General features: G+C 41.1%; 1 protein-coding gene across 1 annotated transcript in view; it reads right to left on the bottom strand.

Annotated features, from left to right (window-relative positions):
- trim46b (tripartite motif containing 46b) overlaps nt 1-24,254 on the bottom strand; it is a 46,263-nt gene that overhangs the window by 8,064 nt on the left and 13,945 nt on the right. The window contains exons 4-11 of the mRNA XM_063011080.1: nt 23,653-23,851; nt 20,072-20,218; nt 19,518-19,613; nt 17,339-17,592; nt 8,350-8,471; nt 7,456-7,794; nt 626-855; nt 326-393 (exon numbers count right to left, since the gene is read on the bottom strand). Coding sequence (XP_062867150.1) covers nt 326-393; nt 626-855; nt 7,456-7,794; nt 8,350-8,471; nt 17,339-17,592; nt 19,518-19,613; nt 20,072-20,218; nt 23,653-23,851 — 1,455 coding nt within the window. The remainder of the gene's footprint in view (nt 1-325; nt 394-625; nt 856-7,455; nt 7,795-8,349; nt 8,472-17,338; nt 17,593-19,517; nt 19,614-20,071; nt 20,219-23,652; nt 23,852-24,254) is intronic.

The raw sequence follows: 24,254 nt of genomic DNA, 5'->3' as shown, positions 1-24,254 counted from the left end.
AATATTTGCAGAAATGTGAGGGGTGTACTCACTTTTGTGATACACTGTATATATATTGGTTTTCATTCCATATCAGTTATGGAATGAAACTGATTCATCACATTTTCATTCCATATATATCAGTTTCTATCTATCTGTAGAAAATGAAAATTGGTGGTTGTAACAACATTGTAACCACATACTCATGTTTGCAGGAAGTAAGCAAACAAGTACATGGACAAAAACAGAAGCTTGTACAGACATTTAACAATCAAATCTTGAGTTTATGAATGTTTAATCAGTAAAGGCCCTGGTATTTACGATCATGTTTTGTTGATAAGCTCACCTTGGGCTAGCCATGTCTTGGGGTAGATGAAACCATTCCTGAAGCTTTGACTCCAGGCCGACACCAACCTTTATTAAAGACCCATTATAAAAGCAACAGAGATAAATAAAGAATTAGGGAAGACTAATTACAACCAATATGACCAATTTGGCCAGATCTCCAATGTGCAATCAATTTAAATCATAGCAGGTGGGCTTTAATTGAGTTATATTCTCAAATAAAGTCCACCTAGACAAGTCTCACCCATAGACCAACAGTCTACAACAAGATCATGATACAACTGGCTATAGCTGTCCTTACCTTGACTAGGTATGAGCCAGGCTCCACTGAGCATGCCCAGTAGTGACGGCCCTGTGTGATGGCCACGTCACCCACCAGAAGATCGGCAGTCAGGTGACAAGAAGTGAGGGCACGGTCGGCAGCCTGGAGAAGAGAGAGGCCCGGCACACTACGGGCGCCACGCTGCTCTTTACTCACCACCAGTCGGTCAGCATGTAGACCCCAGCGAGAGTCCAGGTAAAAATTCAGTACTGATCAGACGAGAAGGATTAAAAGTAGGGAGGAAGAATGACGGGACAGAAGGAAAAAGGGGGCAGAGGGAGGAAAAGAGACAAAGCAGCAGAGACCATAGTTAAGGGAGGAGAAAGGGGGAAAGGGGTTAATAACAACACAAGGTGCGGCCATTAGGCAAAAAGGAGTCACATAAGAAGGTTGGGAAATAGCAAAAGGGAAAAACACAAGCTATTTGCAAGTATTCTGGAAAGAGAAAAGGAAGATGGAAAACTACACCCGAATGAGCCGTCGTTTTAGGTACACTAGCTAGGCAATGCATTTAAGTCACTGTTGGCTTTTTAATGTATTATTTATTTAAAGCTAAAAGCAAACTATGCATTTCCAGATCTCACTTTTTGGACGGGAGCACCACCATTAAAATTTGTACTGTAGCTTTCTGGTGACACGTACCAAACTTAGAATCATTTGTCAGAATGCCAGATAATCAGTTTTCACTAGGGATGTAACGATGCACCACAAGACGGTTAAAAATCGGTTCACATGTGTAACGATTCGAATCGGTTTATGTGTATAATGAATCGATGTTCACTTTAAACAACAGAGAGAACTGGCGCTATTCACCTCGCCTGGTTGACGTCACTACAGGGTTGCCAAGTTCGGAATTTTCCAGCCAAATTTATTTATGTGAGGATACTTTCTTTATTTGTATTATTCATTTATTTATTTAATGTGGTATTTATTTCATTTTAGGTTTTTTTTTGTTTGTTTTTTTTACACAAAAAGGGAAATGTGCAGCATTGTTGTGTACCTACCTCAGAAATAAAAGGACATTCATTATTTAGATAAAAGATAAGCGCACATACAGTATTGTATTAAATTCTTTAAAGAAAAATATTAAAAGGAAACTGTCATTTGTCTTCAATTTCATTTTGTGTATCGTTACATCCCTAGTTTTCACTCGTGGCATTTTGCATGGTGATCTTAGGCTTTGTTTTTTTTTTTTGTTTTTTTTCTTTTTCTCCCCCTTTAGCGCATCCAATTGTTCAATTTGCATCGTGCTTCCTCTCTGTCTATGCCGAACCCTGCCCTGACCGAGGAGATCGAAGCTAACCCACATCCCCTCCTAAACATGAGCAGCAGCCGGATGCATTTTGCCACCCGCACATCGATGAGTTTGGCGCCAACCAGCGTTGCATGCGGAGAGACACACCCTGAGGGCACTCTTCATCATCCCTGTGCAGGCGCCTCTAATCAGCCGGCAGAGGTCGTAATCGCATTCTGACAGAGAGAGACCCACATCCGGTTCTTTGTCCCACCCCCCAACGGAGCAACCGGCCAATCGTTGCTCATACAGCCAACTCGGCCTCGAACCGGGGAGGCAGAGCTGGATTCGATATGATGTACTCAGAATCCAGCCCTGGTTGCAGCGTGTCTTTTTACTGCTGCGCCACCTGAGCGGCATCCATGAAGCTCTTGGCAAACAGTTCTTGAGCTGATATTGCTTCCAGAGGCTGTCCGAGGGAGGATACTTCATGTTTTTTGTTTACAAGTCTGACCCTGTGAGCTTTGCAACTGAGCTGCTCCTGGATGTTCTTACTGTACTTCACAATAACAGCACTTACAGTTGGCAGTGAAAGCACTAGCACAACAGAACTTAAATCACCATTTACAGTTAGCATTTAGCAGATCCAAAGGCGACTTACAGTACTCTTACAGTACAAGGTCTTGCTCAAGAGTCCAACAGTGGTAACCTAGCAGTGGTGGGGCTTGAACCAGTGACCTTTCGATTACTAGTCTTGTACCTTAACCTCTAGGCTACATCTGCTCTTACCAGACTTGTTGGGTAGGCAACATTAAATGGTACGGCCACATTCGAAGTAAGCTGAGCTCTTTGGTATTGTCTGTCTATGGAGACTGCATTGCTGTAAGTGGCTGAAATGACCAAACCACCTTAATAAGAAGGGGTGTCAACCTACAGTGTACCATAAAGTGTCATTTGTGTAAGTGGAGCAGATACACCGATCACCCATAACATTTAAAACCACCTCCTTGTTTCTACACTCACTGTCCATTTTATCAGCTCCACTTACCATATAGAAGCACTTGTAGTTCAATTACTGACTGTAGTCCATCTGTTTCTCTACATACCTTTTTAGCCTGCTTTCACCCTGTTATTCAATTATCAGGACCACCACAGGACCACTACAGAACAGGTATTATTTAGGTGGTGGATCATTCTCAGCACTGCGGTGACACTGATATGGTGGTGGTGTGTTAGTGTGTGTTGTGCTGGTATGAGTGGATCAAACACAGCAATGTTGCTGGAGTTTTTAGATACCGTGTCCACTCACTGTCCACTCTATTAGACACTCCTACCTAGTTGGTCCACCTTGTAGATGTAAAGTCAGAGACGGTCGCTCATCTATTGCTGCTGTTTGAATTGGTCATATTCTAGACCTTCATCAGTGGTCACATGATGCTGCCCATGGGGCGCTGTTGGCTGGATATTTTTGGTTGGTGGACTATTCTCAGTCAGGTGTATTGTGACTCCAAAATCAGTGTCAATCAGCAATGTGTAGGTACTATACTATTTGGAAATACTGTATTTTATCTTGTAAATATACTTCATAAAACAAACATATGCATATGATGCATGCAGAAATAGTTGCGCATTAAAGACAAAAAGACTAAGGCTGAAAAATAGATTGGGAAGATACATGAATGATAAAGGAAGTATACAGAAGGATGGAACTATAAAAATGTAGAAGAGGAACAAAAGGTGGGCAGAACAATTGAGATGGACAAAAAGAAGAGAGAAATAAAGATCAGTTCATGGGTAAACATGTTAAAACAAAGCATGACTTACACCTATGGTGCACATGTGTACAGTGGTACCTCGGTATACGTCCGCTTTGGAATAAGTCCAACTTGGTATACGTCCTGTCTGGACGCAAAAAATTTTGCTTGGTATACGACCTTTGTTTGGAATATGACCTCGCGTGCTAGAACTTGTATGGGTCAAAATGAGTCACTCACGACGCCAGTTGCTACCATTCAGTGAACGACCAGCGCTATAACTCTCTGTGAATTTTCAACATTCGCAAACTATTACACTATTTCTTGGACGAAACACCGATTAGGATTACTGTTTATATTAATCTGGACATTTCCATGTATAGTACATGACTTAAAATAGTGTTTAACCAAGTTTGTACTTTTTCTTTTCAGTGGCGTATTAATATGGAATGATGTGAGGTGGTCATAGGTGCGCGTATATTGGGGATTTTACAACGGCTTTGAACACAGGTCAGCCAATCAGATTTTAGGACCGGAACTATCCGTTTTAAAAATTATTTTATACAACCCCATCAACGTATAATATGCCAATAACAATAGGATTTTTTTCATGGGAACAGATTAATCATTTTCCCTTTATTTCTTATGGGAAAAATTCGTTTGGTATACGTCCTGTTTGGTATAAGTCCAAGGATCTGGAACGGATTAAGGACGTATACCGAGGTACCACTGTATATGTACTGTATATGTGTGTATTTTTTATGTAAACTTAAGAAGAAATTATACTTTTAAAAAAGGATGCTTTCAAAATGTTTACCTAAAGCATGAAATGAAATGAAATAAAATATAATGTGTAATGTTAGCTATAACTTCAAGATATAATTAATTTCAAAACACTCAAGGACACCTTACAAAAGCAAGAAAGTAACAGACATCAATAAACCATTAAAATCTAATAGAAAAATCAATAAAGCTAGATACAATAAAATCAATACAATCTCTAAACAGTCAAATGTAATCACTGTTAAACAAATATTGGGGTAGTAGTACCAATCAAGTTTAAAAGATTAGTAGTAGGCTAGCTGGAAGAGGTGAGTTTTAAGTTGGGATTTAAAAGTAGAGAAACAATCGATAGTACGGACATGGATTGAGAGGGTGTTCCAGAGAGAAGGAGCAGAGTGGTTAAAAGCCCTCGCACCCATAGTCGACAGGCGGACAGAAGGAATAGAAAGCTGGAAGGCTGAGGAAGACCTAAGAGTGCGGGTGGGATTGAAGACTTGGAGTAAATGGGAGATGTAAGAGGGTGTGAATAATACGATCTTAAAGTGTATGCGATAATTTACAGGGAGCCAATTGAAGCTGTCTTAGAACTGGAGTGATGTGTTTAGTTGAGGGTGAGCTAGAGATAATCCGTGCAGCAGAGTTTTGGACTGGTTGTAGTTTTTGTAATGATTTATGAGGTAAGCCGAATAGGATTGAATTACAGTAGTCAGTTTGGGATGTTACCAGCGCGTGGACGAGAACGGCAGTACTTGTCTGACTGAGGAACGGGCGTAGACGGTTGATATTGCTAAGGTGGAAGTAGGCAGATTGTGTAATGTTATTGAAGATGACTGTCAAACATAGTAAGAAGGATGGTTCTGAAAGTTCAACATTTCTCCCAGTTGTATAACAGCTGGAAATAATATCATTTTGTGGTCACCAAGTCTCCAAATCCCCAATTAGAAACCACGTCTATGTCAACAAACTATTCAAAAGAGAGAGCTGAAGAAAGCCTCTTTCTTTTATCATTTTTATTATCAGCTGTATTGCATATTTTACTACATTTCCTTTGAGATATTTCATGTTTTATCTGCTCAACTTCATTTCATTTATTAATAAACTTCCATTCCTGCATTTCAGGCATGCAACACATTCCAAAAAAAGTTGGGACAGTAAAGCATTTACCACTTTATAATGTTGCCATTCCTTTTCACCACATTTAAAAGACGTTTTGGCACCGAGGAGACCAAGTGATTTAGTGTTTCAGCTTTTATTTTGTCCCATTCTTCTTGCAAACACGTCTTAAGATGTGCAACAGTACGGGGTCGTTGTTGCATTTTTCGTTTCAAAATTCTCCACACGTTCTCTATTGGGGACAGGTCAGGACTGCAGGCAGGCCAGTCCAGTACTCGTACCCTCTTCTTCCACAGTCGTGTCTTTGTAATGTGTGCAGCATGTGGATTTGCATCGTCTTGTTGAAAAGATGACGTCTTGAAGGCAGCACATGTTGCTCTAAGATCTCAATGTACTTTTCTGCATTAATGCTGCCATCACAGAAGTGTAAATGACCTTTGCCGAGGGCACTGACACACCCCATACCATGACAGACTCTGGCTTTTGGACTTGTTCCTGATAACAGTCTGGATGGTCCTTTTCGTCTTTGGTCCGGAGCACACGACGTCCATTTTTCAAAAAAAAAGACCTGGAATGCTGATTCATCTGACCACAATACACGTTTCCACTGTGTGATGGTCCATCCTAGATGCCTCCGAGTCCAGAGAAGTCGACGCCGCTTCTGGACATTTACATTTTCAGCATTTAGCAGACACTTTCATCCAAAGCGACTTACACAATGAGCAGAACACAATGAGCAATTGAGGGTTAAGGGCCTTGCTCAGGGACCCAACAGTGGCAACTTGGTGGTGGCGGGGCTTGAACTGGCAACCTTCTGTTTACTAGTCCAGTACCTTAACCACTGAGCTATCACAATCACTTATGTTAACTGGACATGGTTAACATATGGCTTCTTTTTTGTACAGTAAAGTTTTAAGTGGCATTTGTGCATGTAACTCTGTATTGCAGTGCTTGATAAAGGTTTTCCAAAGTAATCCCTCACCCATGTGGTTATATCAGCTATTGTTGAGTGGTGGTTCTTGATGCATGGGCGTTCAACTTAAGCCTGCTCCCTTGGCCTTTAGGCACTGAAATTCCTCCTGATTCCTTGAATGATTTAATGGATATTATGCACTGTAGAGGGAGAAATATGCAAATCCCTTCCAATATTTCTTTGAGGTACATTGTTTTTAAACATTTCAATCATTTTCTCACACATTTGTTGACAAACTGGAGATCCTCTGATCATCTTTGCTCATCAAGACTCAGCCATTCCTGGATGCTGCTTTTGTACCAAACCATGATTACAATCACTTGTTGACATCACCTGTTTGGAATCACATCATTATTTAGTTTTTTCACCTCATTACAAGCCCTAAATCACCCCCGTCCCAACTTTTTTGGAATGTGTTGCAGGCCTGAAATGCAGGAATGGAGCTACCTTAACAAATGAAATGAAGTTGAGCAAACAAAACATGAAATATTTTGGGTTCAAACTTTGGGGTTGTAATTCTTCTTAGTTGACTCTCCTTTCTGTTCTTTACCACCCTTCTCTTGTACTGCTGTAACAAGTTAATTTTATCTGTAACGAGTCTTATCTTATCTATGCAACTCAAAGCCCCCTCGGCCGCCCCTTTGGTTTTCCTGAGGGTTGAGGTCAGATCTCTGTATAGGCCACTGGAGTTCCTTTACATCTATCCTGTCAAAGCATGTTATGTAGATCTTGGATAGTCATCACTGAACAGGAAAGGGCCATCCCCAAACTGTTGCCACAACATTAAAACATATAATTTATTTTATGAAATATAAGTTTTATACATCTGTTAGCAATGGGTGTGGCTGAAACATCTGAAGTCAATGATCCAGGCATATGTCAACATAATTTTGGCACTACAGTGTATATGTGCAAACTAATCATGGTACAATATAATTAAAGGTGTGTTTACCTGGAGCTGGTGGGGTGTGTAAGTACACTTCTTCGCTGTACTCTCCGAAGCCGGCTTTATTGCAGCCTCTCACTCTGAGAACGTACACACTGTCCATCTCCAACCTGTCGATCACAGCGCTGGTCCCGCTCACCTCATCCAATCGCTGCCAGCCCCAGCGAGCGCCTGCCAATCCGCCCCGGATTCCGGTTTTTGTCCCTCCCCCTGGCACCACACCTCGGCGCCGGTACTCCACCGAGTAGTGCCAGGTGGGGGAGGAATCCTGCGGCAGCCGCCAGCACAGGAACATCTGATCGTAGGCCAGGGTGTGCTGGGTGTCGATAACGGGGGCAAGAGGGGCTGAAGGGAAGAACAGGTTTTATCTGGATTAGATGTGTTTAAGGGCTTTTTGACTTTTTTTTTTTTTTTCCAAAAAGCAGCACATCTGGGGGGGAAAAAAAAATAACCCCAGTGAGCTCCCAGAAACAGTAATGGGTTTGTGTAGGAAAGCCAGTAAGGGGGGCTTTTGGGTGGTCTACAGTGCCAGTACGCCACTGATGAGCTCTCAAATTAGGTGCATGAACAGAAAATACAAAATAAATACAATTTATGTCGTCTTTGAATAGGTGTGTAATTAAGTGTTGAGAACTGAGTGTCCTTTGTTTTGATCTTGCATTGTTAATCAGATAGTCTGTGACATAGTTGTGTCAGAATTAGTATCCAAGCACTTTGTATCCAAAAGCAACATGAGGGAACAGTGAGTGCTTCGTGTGCAGTCTTTATTATCCAGAAATAAGGGCAAGATGTCTTCTGAGGCACATTTTGTTTTGTTTTTTGTTCCGACTTCATGTACCGCAACTGTAACTATTTAAAAAATCCTACTTTAAAAGTGTGTGTGTGTGGTTTGTTTCTAACCTTGAATAAAGTTGAGGTCAGTGAGAAGTTTGAGCTCTCTGGAGACGTCCAGCTGAAAGTGGCGGAATGAGGGATCAGCGGAGAGAGAGAAGCTCTGAAGGGAATCGATAGACTGAGCCAATCTTAAAATAGAGAGAGACAGAGATTATATCATGTTTATTCATTGTTACTTACTGTTTCATCTAGGTCAGGGTAGCGGTGGGCAGGAGTAGCTGTTTGCAGTGCATCCGGGAAGTATTCACATTGCTTCACTTTTTCCACATTTTGTTATGTTACAGCCAGAGGTGGAAAGTAAGGAATTACATTTGTAATTGAGTAGTTTTTTTTGTGTAGAAGTAGATTTTACAGTCGGTAATTTTACTTTTACTTACAGTGGGGCCAAAAAGTATTTAGTCAGCCACTGATTGTGCAAGTTCTCCTACTTAGAAAGATGAGAGAGGTCTGTAATTTTCATCATAGGTACACTTCAACTATGAGAGACAAAATGAGAAAAAAAAACAGGAAATCACATTGTAGGATTTTTAAAGAATTTATTTGTAAATTATGGTGGAAAATAAGTATTTGGTCAATAACAAAAGTTCAACTCAATACTTTGTAACATAACCTTTGTTGGCAATGACAGAGGTCAAACGTTTCCTGTAAGTTTTCACCAGGTTTGCACACACTGTAGCTGGTATTTTGGCCCATTCCTCCATGCAGATCTCCTCTAGAGCAGTGATGTTTTGGGGCTGTCGCTGGGCAACACGGACTTTCAACTCTCTCCACAAATTTTCTATGGGGTTGAGGTCTGGAGACTGGCTAGGCCACTCCAGGACCTTGAAATGCTTTTTACGGAGCCACTCCTTCGTTGCCCGAGCGGTGTGTTTGGGATCATTGTCATGCTGGAAGACCCAGCCACGTTCCATCTTCAATGCTCTCACTGATGGAAGGAGGTTTTGGCTTAAAATCTCACGATACATGGCCCCGTTCATTCTTCCCTTAACACGGATCAGTCGTCCTGTCCCCTTTGCAGAAAAACAGCCCCAAAGCATGATGTTTCCACCCCCATGCTTCACAGTAGGTATGGTGTTCTTGGGATGCAACTTAGCATTCTTCTTCCTCCAAACACGACGAGTTGAGTTTTTACCAAAAAGTTCCATTTTGGTTTCATCTGACCACATGATATTCTCCCAATCCTCTTCTGGATCATTCATATGCTCTCTGGCAAACATCAGACGGGCCTGGACATGTACTGGCTTAAGCAGGGGGACACGCCTGGCACTGCAGGATTTGAGTCCCTCTCGGCATAGTGTGTTACTGATGGTAGCCTTTGTTACTTTGGTCCCAGCTCTCTGCAGGTCATTCATCAGGTCCCACCGTGTAGTTCTCGGATTTTTGCTCACCGTTCTCATGATCATTTTGACCCCACGGGATGAAATCTTGCTTGGGCCCCAGATCGAGGGAGATTATCAATGGTCTTGTATGTTTTCCATTTTCTTACAATTGCTCCCACAGTTGATTTATTCACACCAACCTGCTTCCCTATTGTAGATTTACTCTTCCCAGCCTGGTGCAGGTCTACAATTTTCTTCCTGGTGTCCTTCGACAGCTCTTTGGTCTTGGCCATGGTTGAGTTTGGAGTCTGACTGTTTGAGGCTGTGGACAGGTGTCTTTTATACAGATAACGAGGTCAAACAGGTGCCATTAATACAGGTAACGAGTGGAGGACAGAAGAGCTTCTTAAAGAAGTTACAGGTCTGTGACAGCCAGAAATCTTGCTTGTTTGTGGGTGACCAAATACTTATTTTCCACCATAATTTATAAATAAATTCTTTAAAAATCCTACAATGTGATTTCCTGGATTTTTTTTCTCATTTTGTCTCTCATAGTTGAAGTGTACCTATGATGAAAATTACAGACCTCTCTCATCTTTCTAAGTAGGAGAACTTGCACAATCAGTGGCTGACTAAATACTTTTTGGCCCCACTGTAAGTATGTTTTGTATTAGGAATTGTAATTCGCTACATTTTAAATAACATCCGTTACTGAGTAAAAAAAACGAGATGGGGAGTCGGCTCTTTGGGCTCGGTTCCTTTTGAAGAGCCGTTCAAAACAATGGCTCTTCATTCTTTTGTTCAGGCAGCGAGAGGCGCTACTGTAACTATAATACAGCCCCGATATTAATATCAATGATGAATAATCATCTAATTCAAACAACACTTAAATGAGGAAAAAAAGATTATCAAAAGTATACAAATTGACAACAAGTAAATTTTAATAACAAAAATAGTTTAAAATAATTGCAATAAAAATCATCTGTTGTATAACTTGTAGCCAAACTGGGCTTACATTTCATTTCATTACATATATAACGACTCCCAAAGGCACGACTCGGTTCATTTTAAAGAGCCATTCAATAGAACCATCACTAGTGGTTATACAGTTTTAAAAAGTATTATGGGATGGTCTGTACTAAAACGACACATTACACATCCCTAAATGTTTTAAATGTTGTATCAACATGTTTTTTCTATTATATTTGAATAAAAAACAACTATTGTGAGATTTATATCCACTTGTCACCCTCTCCTGTTAAAAAAAGTAACTAAGTAACGTTTACCCTGAGTACATTTTAAATGAGTTACTTTTTACTTGTGTACATTTTTAGACTAGTAACTTTAATCGTACTTAAGTAAAAATTAATTAAAGTAATAGTACTTTTACTTGAGTGCTCTATATATATATATATATATATATATATATATATATATATATATATATATATATATATATATATATATATATATATACTGGTGCTGGTCATAAAATTAGAATATCATGAAAAAGTTGATTTATTTCAGTAATTCCATTCAAAAAGGGAAACTTGTATATTATATTCATTCATTACACACAGACTGATATATTTCAAATGTTTATTTCTTTTAATGTTGATGATTATAACTGACAACTAATGAAAACCCCAAATTCAGCATCTCAGAAAATTTGAATATTACTTAAGACCAATACAAAAAAAGGATTTTTAGAAATGTTGGCCAACTGAAAAGTATGAAGATGAAAAGTATGAGCATGTACAGCACTCAATACTTAGTTGGGGCTCCTTTTGCCTGGATTACTGCAGCAATGCGGTGTGGCATGGAGTCCATCAGTCTGTGGCACTGCTCAGGTGTTATGAGAGCCCAGGTTGCTCTGATAGTGGCCTTCAGCTCTTCTGAATTGTTGGGTCTGGCGTATCGCATCTTCCTCTTCACAATACCCCATAGATTTTCTATGGGGTTAAGGTCAGGCGAGTTTGCTGGCCAATTAAGAACAGGGATACCATGGTCCTTAAACCAGGTGCTGGTAGCTTTGTCACTGTGTGCAGGTGCCAAGTCCTGTTGGAAAATGAAAAATGCATCTCCATAAAGTTGGTCAGCAGCAGGAAGCATGAAGTGCTCTAAAACTTCCTGGTAGACGGCTACGTTGACCTTGGACCTCAGAAAACACAGTGGACCAACACCAGCAGATGACATGGCACTCCAAACCATCACTGACTGTGGAAACTTTACACTGGACCTCAAGCAACGTGGATTCTGTGCCTCTCCTCTCTTCCTCCAGACTCTGGGACCTTGATTTCCAAAGGTAATGCAAAATTTACTTTTATCAGAGAACATAACTTTGGACCACTCGGCAGTCCTTTTTGTCTTTAGCCCAGGCGAGACGCTTCTGACACTGTCTTTTGTTCAAGAGTGGCTTGACATAAGGAATGCGACAGCTGAAACCCATGTCTTGCATATGTCTGTGCGTGGTGGTTCTTGAAGCACTGACTCCAGCTGCAGTCCATTCTTTGTGAATCTCCCCCACATTTTTGAATGGGTTTTGTTTCACAATCCTCTCCAGGGTGCAGTTATCCCTATTGCTTGTACACTTTTTTTCTACCACATCTTTTCCTTCCCTTCGCCTCTCTATTAATGTGCTTGGACACAGAGCTCTGTGAACAGCCAGCCTCTTTAGCAATGACCTTTGTGTCTTGTGCAAGGTGTCAATGGTCGTCTTTTGGACAACTGTCAAGTCAGCAGTCTTCCCCATGATTGTGTAGCCTACAGAACTAGACTGAGAGACCATTTAAAGGCCTTTGCAGGTGTTTTGAGTTAATTAGCTGATTAGAGTGTGGCACCAGGTGTCTTCAATATTGTACCTTGTCACAATATTCAAATTTTCTGAGATACTGAATTTGGGGTTTTCATTAGTTGTCAGTTATAATCATCAACATTAAAAGAAATAAACATTTGAAATATATCAGTCTGTGTGTAATGAATGATTATGATATACAAGTTTCATTTTTTGAATGGAATTACTGAAATAAATCAACTTTTTCATGATATTCTAATTTTATGACCAGCACCAGTGTGTGTGTGTGTGTGTGTATATACTGTATATATATACAGTGTATCACAAAAGTGAGTACACCCCTCACATTTCTGCAGATATTTAAGTATATCTTTTCTTGGGACAACACTGACAAAATGACACTTTGACACAATGAAAAGTAGTCTGTGTGCAGCTTATATAACAGTGTAAATTTATTCTTCCCTCAAAATAACTCAATATACAGCCATTAATGTCTAAACCACTGGCAACAAAAGTGAGTACACCCCTTATTGAAAGTTCCTGAAGTGTCAATATTTTGTGTGGCCACCATTATTTCCCAGAACTGCCTTAACTCTCCTGGGCATGGAGTTTACCAGAGCTTCACAGGTTGCCACTGGAATGCTTTTCCACTCCTCCATGACGACATCACGGAGCTGGCGGATATTCGAGACTTTGCGCTCCTCCACCTTCCGCTTGAGGATGCCCCAAAGATGTTCTATTGGGTTTAGGTCTGGAGACATGCTTGGCCAGTCCATCACCTTTACCCTCAGCCTCTTCAATAAAGCAGTGGTCGTCTTAGAGGTGTGTTTGGGGTCATTATCATGCTGGAACACTGCCCTGCGACCCAGTTTCCGGAGGGAGGGGATCATGCTCTGCTTCAGTATTTCACAGTACATATTGGAGTTCATGTGTCCCTCAATGAAATGTAACTCCCCAACACCTGCTGCACTCATGCAGCCCCAGACCATGGCATTCCCACCACCATGCTTGACTGTAGGCATGACACACTTATCTTTGTACTCCTCACCTGATTGCTGCCACACATGCTTGAGACCATCTGAACCAAACAAATTAATCTTGGTCTCATCAGACCATAGGACATGGTTCCAGTAATCCATGTCCTTTGTTGACATGTCTTCAGCAAACTGTTTGCGGGCTTTCTTGTGTAGAGACTTCAGAAGAGGCTTCCTTCTGGGGTGACAGCCATGCAGACCAATTTGATGTAGTGTGCGGCGTATGGTCTGAGCACTGACAGGCTGACCCCCCACCTTTTCAATCTCTGCAGCAATGCTGACAGCACTCCTGCGCCTATCTTTCAAAGACAGCAGTTGGATGTGACGCTGAGCATGTGCACTCAGCTTCTTTGGACAACCAACGCGAGGTCTGTTCTGAGTGGATCCTGCTCTTTTAAAACGCTGGATGATCTTGGCCACTGTGCTGCAGCTCAGTTTCAGGGTGTTGGCAATCTTCTTGTAGCCTTGGCCATCTTCATGTAGCGCAACAATTCGTCTTTTAAGATCCTCAGAGAGTTATTTGCAATGAGGTGCCATGTTGGAACTTTCAGTGACCAGTATGAGAGAGTGTGAGAGCTGTACTACTAAATTGAACACACCTGCTCCCTATGCACACCTGAGACCTAGTAACACTAACAAATCACATGACATTTTGGAGGGAAAATGACAAGCAGTGCTCAATTTGGACATTTAGGGGTGTAGTCTCTTAGGGGTGTACTCACTTTTGTTGCCGGTGGTTTAGACATTAATGGCTGTATATTGAGTAATTTTGAGGGAAGAATAAATTTACACTGTTATATAAGCTGCACACAGACTACTTTTCATTGTGTCAAAGTGTCATTTTGTCAGTGTTGTCCCATGAAAAGATATACTTAAATATCTGCAGAAATGTGAGGGGTGTACTCACTTTTGTGATACACTGTATATGTGTATATATATTTATATATATATATATATGTATATATATATACAGTGTATCACAAAAGTGAGTACACCCCTCACATTTCTACAAATATTTCATTATATCTTTTCATGGGACAACACTATAGACATGAAACTTGGATATAACTTAGAGTAGTCAGTGTACAACTTGTATAGCAGTGTAGATTTACTGTCTTCTGAAAATAACTCAACACACAGCCATTAATGTCTAAATAGCTGGCAACATAAGTGAGTACACCCCACAGTGAACATGTCCAAATTGTGCCCAAATGTGTCGTTGTCTCTCCCTGGTGTCATGTGTCAAGGTCCCAGGTGTAAATGGGGAGCAGGGCTGTAAAATTTTGGTGTTTTGGGTACAATTCTCTCATACTGGCCACTGGATATTCAACATGGCACCTCATGGCAAAGAACTCTCTGAGGATGTGAGAAATAGAATTGTTGCTCTCCACAAAGATGGCCTGGGCTATAAGAAGATTGCTAACACCCTGAAACTGAGCTACAGCATGGTGGCCAAGGTCATACAGCGGTTTTCCAGGACAGGTTCCACTCGGAACAGGCTTCGCCAGGGTCGACCAAAGAAGTTGAGTCCACGTGTTCGGCGTCATATCCAGAGGTTGGCTTTAAAAAATAGACACATGAGTGCTGCGAGCATTGCTGCAGAGGTTGAAGACGTGGGAGGTCAGCCTGTCAGTGCTCAGACCATACGCCGCACACTGCATCAACTCGGTCTGCATGGTCGTCATCCCAGAAGGAAGCTGACGCACAAGAAAGCCCGCAAACAGTTTGCTGAAGACAAGCAGTCCAAGAACATGGATTACTGGAATGCCCTGTGGTCTGACGAGACCAAGATAAACTTGTTTGGCTCAGATGGTGTCCAGCATGTGTGGCGGCGCCCTGGTGAGAAGTACCAAGACAACTGTATCTTGCCTACAGTCAAGCATGGTGGTGGTAGCATCATGGTCTTGGGCTGCATGAGTGTTGCTGGCACTGGGGAGCTGCAGTTCATTGAGGGAAACATGAATTCCAACATGTACTGTGACATTCTGAAACAGAGCATGATCCCCTCCCTTCGAAAACTGGGCCTCATGGCAGTTTTCCAACAGGATAACGACCCCAAACACAACCTCCAAGATGACAACTGCCTTGCTGAGGAAGCTGAAGGTAAAGGTGATGGACTAAACCCAATTGAGCACCTGTGGCGCATCCTCAAGTGGAAGGTGGAGGAGTTCAAGGTGTCTAACATCCACCAGCTCCGTGATGTCATCATGGAGGAGTGGAAGAGGATTTCAGTAGCAACCTGTGCAGCTCTGGTGAATTCCATGCCCAGGAGGGTTAAGGCAGTGCTGGATAATAATGGTGGTCACACAAAATATTGACACTTTGGGCACAATTTGGACATGTTCACTGTGGGGTGTACTCACTTATGTTGCCAGCCATTTAGACATTAATGGCTGTGTGTTGAGTTATTTTCAGAAGACAGTAAATCTACACTGCTATACAAGTTGTACACTGACTACTCTAAGTTATATCCAAGTTTTATTTCTATAGTGTTGTCCCATGAAAAGATATAATGAAATATTTGCAGAAATGTGAGGGGTGTACTCACTTTTGTGATACACTGTATATATACTTATACTTGTGTACAATATTTATATATACAGTACATATATATTTACTTGAGTACTATATTCTTATATATATCTTTCCACCTCTGGTTACAGCCTTATTCCAAAATGGATTAAATTCATTCTTCCTTTATTTATTCAAAATAAAACACAAAAATATAACATGTACATAAGTATTCACAGCCTTTGCTCAATATAAAGTTGAAGCACCTTTGGCAGCAATTACAGCCTCGAGTCTTTTTGAGTATGATGCTACAAGCTTGGCACACCTATTTTTGTGCAGTTTCTCTTATTCCTCTTTGCAGAACCTCTCAAGCTCAATCAGGTTGATGGGGAGCGTCGGTGCACAGCCATTTTCAAATATCTCCAGAGATGTTCAATCAGGTCTGGGCTCTGGCTTGACCACTCAAGGACATTCACAGAGTTGTCCTAAAGCCACTCCTTTGTTCTCTTGGCTGTGTGCTTAGGGTCGTCGTCATGTTGGAAGATGAATCTTCGCCCCAGTCTGAGGTTATCGTCAAGGATGTCTTAGTACATTGCTGCGGTCATCTTTCCCTCAACCCTGACTAGTCCTCCCAGTTTCTGCTGCCGAAAAACATCCCCACATCATGATGCTGCCACCACCGTGCTTGACTGTAGGAATGGTATTGGCTAGGTGATGAGCGGTGCCTGGTTTCCTCCAGACGTGACGCTTGGTATTCAGGCCAAAGAGTTCAATCTTTGTTTCATCAGACCAGAGAAGTCTGAGAGTCCTTCAGGTGCCTTTTGGCAAACTCCAGACGGGCTGTCATGTGCCTTTTACTGAGGAGTGGCTTCTGTCTGGCCACTGTACCATACAGGCCTGATTGGTGGAGTGCTGCAGAAATGGTTGTCCTTCTGGAAGGTTCTCCTCTCTCCACAGAGCAACGCTGTAGCTCTGTCAGAGTGACCATCGGGTTCTTGGTCACCTCCCTGTCTAAGGCCCTTCTACCCCGATCACTCAGATTGGCCGGGCGGCCAGCTCTAGGAAGAGTCCTGAAGATAAAACATGAAACCATGCCACTAGTCAAAGAGCTCTGCATTTTCTTGACGTGTCCATGTGAGTGTCTTCTGGATAATCTGGTTTCCTCTCACCTTCCCGAACATACAGTAGATAGGTTGACTGCTCTAAATTAGCTGTCAGTGAGTGAGTTAGTAAGTGTGAGATGCCCTGCAATAAACTGGCATCCAGTCGTTCCATACAGGCTATGAACCTTTAGAGTGTCCACCAACGTTAGGCTCTACATTGTGTGTGCATTCTACCTGTTGTGTGTTAGCCTGGCAGCATGAACAAAGCAGGCCGGGTCCGTCTCCTTCAGCAGCTCCTGGGTAAAAGCGATGAGGCCGGCATTTTCCAGCAAGCTCCGCCTTTCTGCTACTTGATTGGCTAAGGCATCACTGCGCCTCTGGCGTGAGCTCTCCAGGCCCTGAGACAGGATAACCTGCCGCTCTGATAGCAGAGCAGTCAGTTCCCTCACACACTGAGAAAGCTGCTCACGAGCTGCTACACTGTTCACCTACACACACACACACACACACACACACAGGTTACTGCTGTAAGTCTCATAAAACAAGGATTGGCATGTTCTGTTTCACTGGACAAGATAAAATGTTTCTTCTTCTTATGATGCTAGATCTTGAAAATTATCATTTTACAAAATATGATTTAATTACAACCCAAAACCAGAAAAAGTTGAGGACAGCATGGAAAATGTAAATAATAAAAGAACACAAGAGTTTGACTTTTATTTGATAGCAGTCAGGATGAACCTGAGATATTTCATGTTCATCTGCTCAACTTTATTTCATTTATTAATAAACATCCATGCCTGCAACACATTCCAAAAAAAGTTGGGACAGTAAAGCATTTACCACTTTGTAATGTTGCCATTCCTTTTCACCACACTTAAAAGACGTTTTGGCACAGAGGAGACCAAGTGATTTAGTGTTTCAGCTTTTATTTTGTCTCATTCTTCCTGCAAACACGTCTTAAGATGTGCAACAGTACAGGGTCGTCGTTGTCGCATTTTTTGTTTTCAAATTCTCTATTGGGGACAGGTCAGGACTGCAGGCAGACCAGTTCAGTACTCGTACCCTCTTCTTCTGCAGCCATGCCTTTGTACTGTGTGCAGCATGTGGTTTTGCATTGTCTTGTTGAAAGATGCATGGACGTCCCTGGAAAAGATGACGTCTTGAAGGCAGCACATGTTGCTTTAAGATCTCAATGTACTTTTCTGCATTAATGCTGCATCACAGAAGTGTAAATGACCTTTGCCGAGGGCACTGACACACCCCATACCATGACAGACCCTGGCTTTTGGACTTGTTCCTGATAACAGTCTGGATGGTCCTTTTCGTCCATTCTTTCCAAAAAAAGACCTGGAATGCTGATTCATCTGACCACAATACACGTTTCCACTGTGTGATGGTCCATCCTAGATGCCTCCGAGCCCAGAGAAGTCGACGCCGCTTCTGGACATGGTTAACATAAGGCTTCTTTTTTGCACAGTAAAGTTTTAAGTGGCATTTGTGCATGTAACTCTGTATTGTAGTGCTTGACAAAGGTTTGCCAAAGTAATCCCTCACCCATGTTGTTGAGTGGCAGTTCTTGATGCAGTGCTGTCTGAGGGATCGAAGATCGCGGGCGTTCAGCTTAAGCTTGGCCTTTACGCACTCAAATTCCTCCCGATTCCTTGAATGGTTTAATGATATTATGCACTGTAGAGGGAGAAATATGCAAATCCCTTCCAATCTTTCTTTGAGGTTCATTGTTTTTAAACATTTCAATCATTTTCTCACACATCTGTTGACAAACTGGAGATCCTCTGATCATCTTTGCTCATCAAAGACTCCTGGATGCTGCTTTTGTACCAAACCATGATTACAATCACCTGTTGACATCACCTGTTTAAAATCACATCATTATTTAGTCTTTTCACATCATTACTAGCCTTAAATTGCCCCCGTTCCAACTTTTTTTTAATGTGTTGCAGGCCTTAAATGCAGGAATGGATGTTTATTAATAAATGAAATGAAGTTGAGCAGATAAAACATGAAATATCTCAGGTTCATCCTGTCTGCAAACAAATAAAAGTCAAAGTAAATGTAAGAATTTGCAATATAATGTAATGTGATGTATTTGCATTTTCCATACTGTCCCAACTTAAATAGTACGTAGTAACATTTAAGGAGCTTTTTACCCTGCTTCACAACCAGCAGACTGTGTGTGTGTACGTGTTTTACAGTTATGTATGGTACCTATATTATATAGACATCAGTGACTTATGTATCGGGTCACTGAAATCTGTGTTTGGTGGTCACTAGGATGATTTGCTTCCTGGTTGATTTGCACTCCTTGCTGTAAATTTGCCTCCTTCATTGCATTTGATGTGAAGTCATGGTAAAACGTGAACTTTTTGAGTGATAAAACAGTGTGTAGTACCTCAGTTTGAGTGATGGCATTTTCCAGCTGTGTGATCTGAGTCAGTACTGAAGCCTGATTGGACAGGATGAAGTTTAGCTCCTTGATGATCTTATCCTACAAAAAACACATACAGCAGTGGGATTTTGGCTTCATGTACAAAAGATTTGAAAACTAATCCAATACTTTCCATAATGTATACAATGGATTTATACTTCTTGACTTTTTGTGCACATAGTGTTGTGAATTTGATTGAATTTTAATTGTATCCATTAATCTAGCACAGGGCGGTACGCCTCACAGCAAGAAGGTCCTGGGTCCGGGTCCTTTCTCTTGGAGCTCCGGTTTCCTCCCACAGTCCAAAAACATGCAGTCAGAATAGTTGGAGACACTAAATTGCCCTATAGGTGAATGGGTGTGTGTATGTGTGTCTGCCCTGCGATGGACTGGCGCCCCGGCCAGGGTGTTACTGTGTGCCTTCCGCCGATTGAAAAAAGCTGGGCTAGGCTCCAGCACCCCCCCCCCCCCCCCCCATCAACCATATTGAATTAAAACAAAACCTTGATCTTTAATACCTTAATTGTCTGGTATGCCTGGGTGACAGATACAACCTTGTGACCTCCGTGGACTCGACGAAGCTTACAGAGGGAACAGAGGAGTCTTTGGCATGACTTACAATAGAACTGTAACTTTTCCTGATCGTGCTCTGGACACGTCAACACCTACAGAAAAACAGTGGGGAAAAAACTGAGAAGAGTGAAATGTGTGGACATGTCTTCTTATTATTGCTTCAGCAACACCCATTGCTAACAGGTGTATAAAATCAATTATATTACATACATTATATGCCTCAAACTTTTAACAAAGCCCTGATCTCAACCCAATTGAACACCTTTGGGAGTTTATTGTAAGGCAAGGCAAGGCAAGGCAAGTTTATTTGTATAGCACCTTTCATACACAGTGGCAATTCAAAGTGCTTTACATAAGGAAAAATTAAAAATTAAAAGCATTAAAACATTCCTGAGATCTAGAACCTCAGAAAGACTTCTTGCAAACATTTAGTTACAATTAAAAACATGAAATGCAAACAAGAGAGATAAAGATTAAGAACTTGAAAAATTAAAAGAAAATATTGTAAAATATACCCTACAATTTGGTAAATACGAAATTAAAACAAGAGAAATAAGCAAATAAAACATAAAAACTAAAAGAAAATATAGTAAAATATACCTTACAGTTTAGAGATTATGGAATTAAAACAAGACTAAAAGAAATATGGTAAAATGAGGATGATAGTAAAAATATCGAGCTCAATCATAGGCACAAGAAAAAAGAAAAGTTTTTAACCTGGATTTAAAGATTTCTATGTTTGAGGAACATCTAATATCTCCTGGCAGTCTGTTCCAGTTATATGCAGCCCAACAGCTAAATGCTGCTTCACCATGTTTAGTTTGGACTCTGGGCTCTACTAGCTGACCTGAGTCCATGGATCTAAGAGATCTACTGGGTTTATATTCTCTAAACATTTCTGAGATGTATTCTGGGCCGAACCCATTCAGTGATTTATAGACCAGTAGCAGCACCTTAAATTCTATTCTGTAACTAACCGGAAGCCAGTGTAGAGATTTTAGAACTGGAGTGATGTGCTCAGTTCTCTTCGTCTTGGTTAAAACTCTTGCAGCAGCGTTCTGAATGAGCTGTAACTGTTTAATGGTCTTTTTGGGAAGTCCAGTTAAGAGACCATTACAATAGTCCACCCTACTGGAGATAAAAGCATGGATCAGCTTCTCTAGGTCTTGTTGGCACACTAGACCCTTGATTTAGGCTATATTTCTAAGATGGTAGAAGGCTGTTTTGGTGATGGTTTTAATATGGCTGGTGAATGTAAGATCTGAGTCTATTAGAACGCCAAGATTTCGAACTTGGTCTTTGGTTTTTAGAGCCCGGGAACTGAGGTGTTCAATGACACTAGACCTCTTTTCTTTGTTGCCAAACACGACAATCTCTGTTTTGTCCTTATTTAACTGTAAAAAATTCTGGCTCATCCATTTATTGATGTCCTCTAAACACTGACACAGTGAATCTATTGGGCTGTAATCATCTGGTGAGAGAGCCAGATATATCTGTGTGTCATCTGCATAACTATGGTAATCAATGTTGTTAGCCTGTAGCATTTGGCCTAATGGCAGCATATAAAGATTGAACAGGAGAGGTCCGAGAACTGATCCCTGGGGGATTCCACATGTCATAGCCACTCTGTCAGATTCATAGCTGCCAATAGTGACAAAGTAACTGCGGTCTTTTAAGTAAGACCTGAACCAATTAAGGACTGTTCCGGAAAGTCCAACCCAGTTTTCCAACCTGTCCAGCAGTATTCTGTGATCTACAGTGTCGAAGGCTGCACTAAGATCCAGTAAAACCAGAACTGATATTTTACCTGAGTCACTATTCAGCCGTAGATCATTTAACACTTTTATGAGAGCCGTTTCAGTGCTGTGGTGAGCTCGAAAGCCTGACTGAAATTTGTCAAAAGAACCACTGGAATTCAAAAAACTGCTGACTTGATTGTAAACAACTTTCTCAATGATCTTAGCTATGAAAGGAAGATTTGAGACCGGCCTGTAGTTGTTTAACACAGACGCATCCAGAGTTCTCTTTTTTAGGAGTGGTTTAATGGCAGCTGTTTTAAGTGATTTTGGGAAAACGCCTGATGCTAATGAGCCATTAACTATTTGTTGCAAATCAGTTTTTACAGAGTTAAAAATAGTTTTAAAAAATTCAGATGGCAGTATGTCGAGACAACATGTCGATGATTTAAGATGCTGAACTGTTTTCTCCAGAGTTTTTTGGTCTATTGTATTAAATTGTGACATAATAGTCATGTTATTTTTAGGTGTCTGTAGGGGCAGCATGGTTTTATTGTTTGACTGAGTGGAGTTAATGGTCAGTCTAATAGTTTTGATTTTTTCACAGAAGAAATGAGCAAATTCATTACATTTCTCTGTGGACAGAAGTTCTGGCGTGATCTGTTTTGAAGGATTTGTAAGCTTGTCGACCACGTTGAATAGAGTGCGGGTGTTGTTGATGTTCCTGTTAATGATCTTAGAGAAGTGCAGCTGTCTAGCCCTGCATAACTCCGAGTTAAAACTACAAAGGCTTTGCTTATAGAGATCATAGTGGATTTGAAGTTTAGTTTTCCTCCACTTACGTTCAGCTCTCCTGCATTCTTTTTTCATAGCCATTACCATCATTGTGTTACACCATGGTGCTTTCTGTTTGCTCAACGTTTTCATGACTTTTACCGGAGCAACCACGTCCATGACAGTCAATATTTTCACGTTAAAGTTATCCAGGAGTTCATCAACTGACTCTGCAATTAAAGTTGGTGATATAGCTATGGCCTCCATAAACCGAGAACTAGTACTTTCATTTATATTCCTTTTCTTAACAGAAACAGAGCTATTTTGAGCATCTGGAGTGATCAGCATTTCAAAGAAGACACAAAAATGATCAGAGAGGGCCAAGTCCTTGACCAAAACAGAGGAAATGTTAAGACCTTTAGAAATAACTAGATCCAGAGTGTGCCCTCGAGTATGTGTAGGCCCTTTCACATGTTGCAATAGACCAAATGTGTCAAAAAGTCCAAAAAGTTCTTTGGTGTTGTTGTCCTTGTTATTATCTAAGTGGATGTTAAAATCCCCAGTTATGATGAAGAAGCTGTACTCAGTGGAGATAAGTGACAGTAGTTCAGCAAATTCATCTATAAAATGTGCAGAGTATCTTGGAGGTTTATAAATGGTTAAAAAAAAAATTTTGGGAGTACCCTTTAAAATAAAACAGAGGTATTCAAACGACTTAAAATTGCCAAGTTCAGTCTTTTTGCACTGGAATACATCTTTAAATAAGGCAGCTACTCCTCCACCTTTCCTACCACTTCGACACACATTGCTGCTCAAATTTCCAAAAAGAGACTCGTGATTTTGGATTAAATATCAAACAAGCTCATGGTCAGGTGTTCACAAACTTTTGGCCATATAGGTATATCACGATTAGCTCCAGAATTCACTTAAATAAACCATGGTATGATTCTTACAGACAGAAAAGCAATGCATTATTAATAAACATTTAATTGTACAAGAATATGAGGCAGATTCACCTTGGGTCTGAAGTTGAGTGTGGGCAGTACATGCTCATGCTGGGCACGTGGAGTACCCCATGGGTGGTAGAGCTTAAAACACTCGTTACAGAAACTCGCCCTGCAGTCAGCACAGCCTTTAGTGGCCTCCAGTGGCTGAGGAGGTTTACAGAACTGACACATTACTGCAACGCTGCCCAGATTCACGGTGTGTCTGTACCTGGATAAACGAATACACTAAATTAATAAGTAATTTATTTATTCAAAGGAACAGTTTGACTTTATGCAGTGTTTTCTAATATAAAACGGAGCATTAATAATTGAATATTTCTTTCTCACAACCATTAATTTTGACAACAGAAAAAGTCTCTATCAAGCACATGAAGAGCTCAGATATACACTGATCAGCCATAACATTAAAACCACCTCCTTGTTTCTACACTCACTGTCCATTTATCAGCTCCACTTACCATATAGAAGCACTTCGTAGTTCTACAATTACTGACTGTTTCCATCTGTTTCTCTGCATGCTTTGTTAGCCTGCATTCATGCTGTTCTTCAATGGTCAGGACTCTCCCAGGACCACCACAGAACGGGTATTATTTGGGTGGTGGATCATTCTC

This window comes from Trichomycterus rosablanca, chromosome 2 (genome assembly GCF_030014385.1).
Source record: "Trichomycterus rosablanca isolate fTriRos1 chromosome 2, fTriRos1.hap1, whole genome shotgun sequence".
Lineage (NCBI taxonomy): Eukaryota > Metazoa > Chordata > Actinopteri > Siluriformes > Trichomycteridae > Trichomycterus > Trichomycterus rosablanca.
This window is presented reverse-complemented; position numbering and strand designations above follow the sequence as displayed.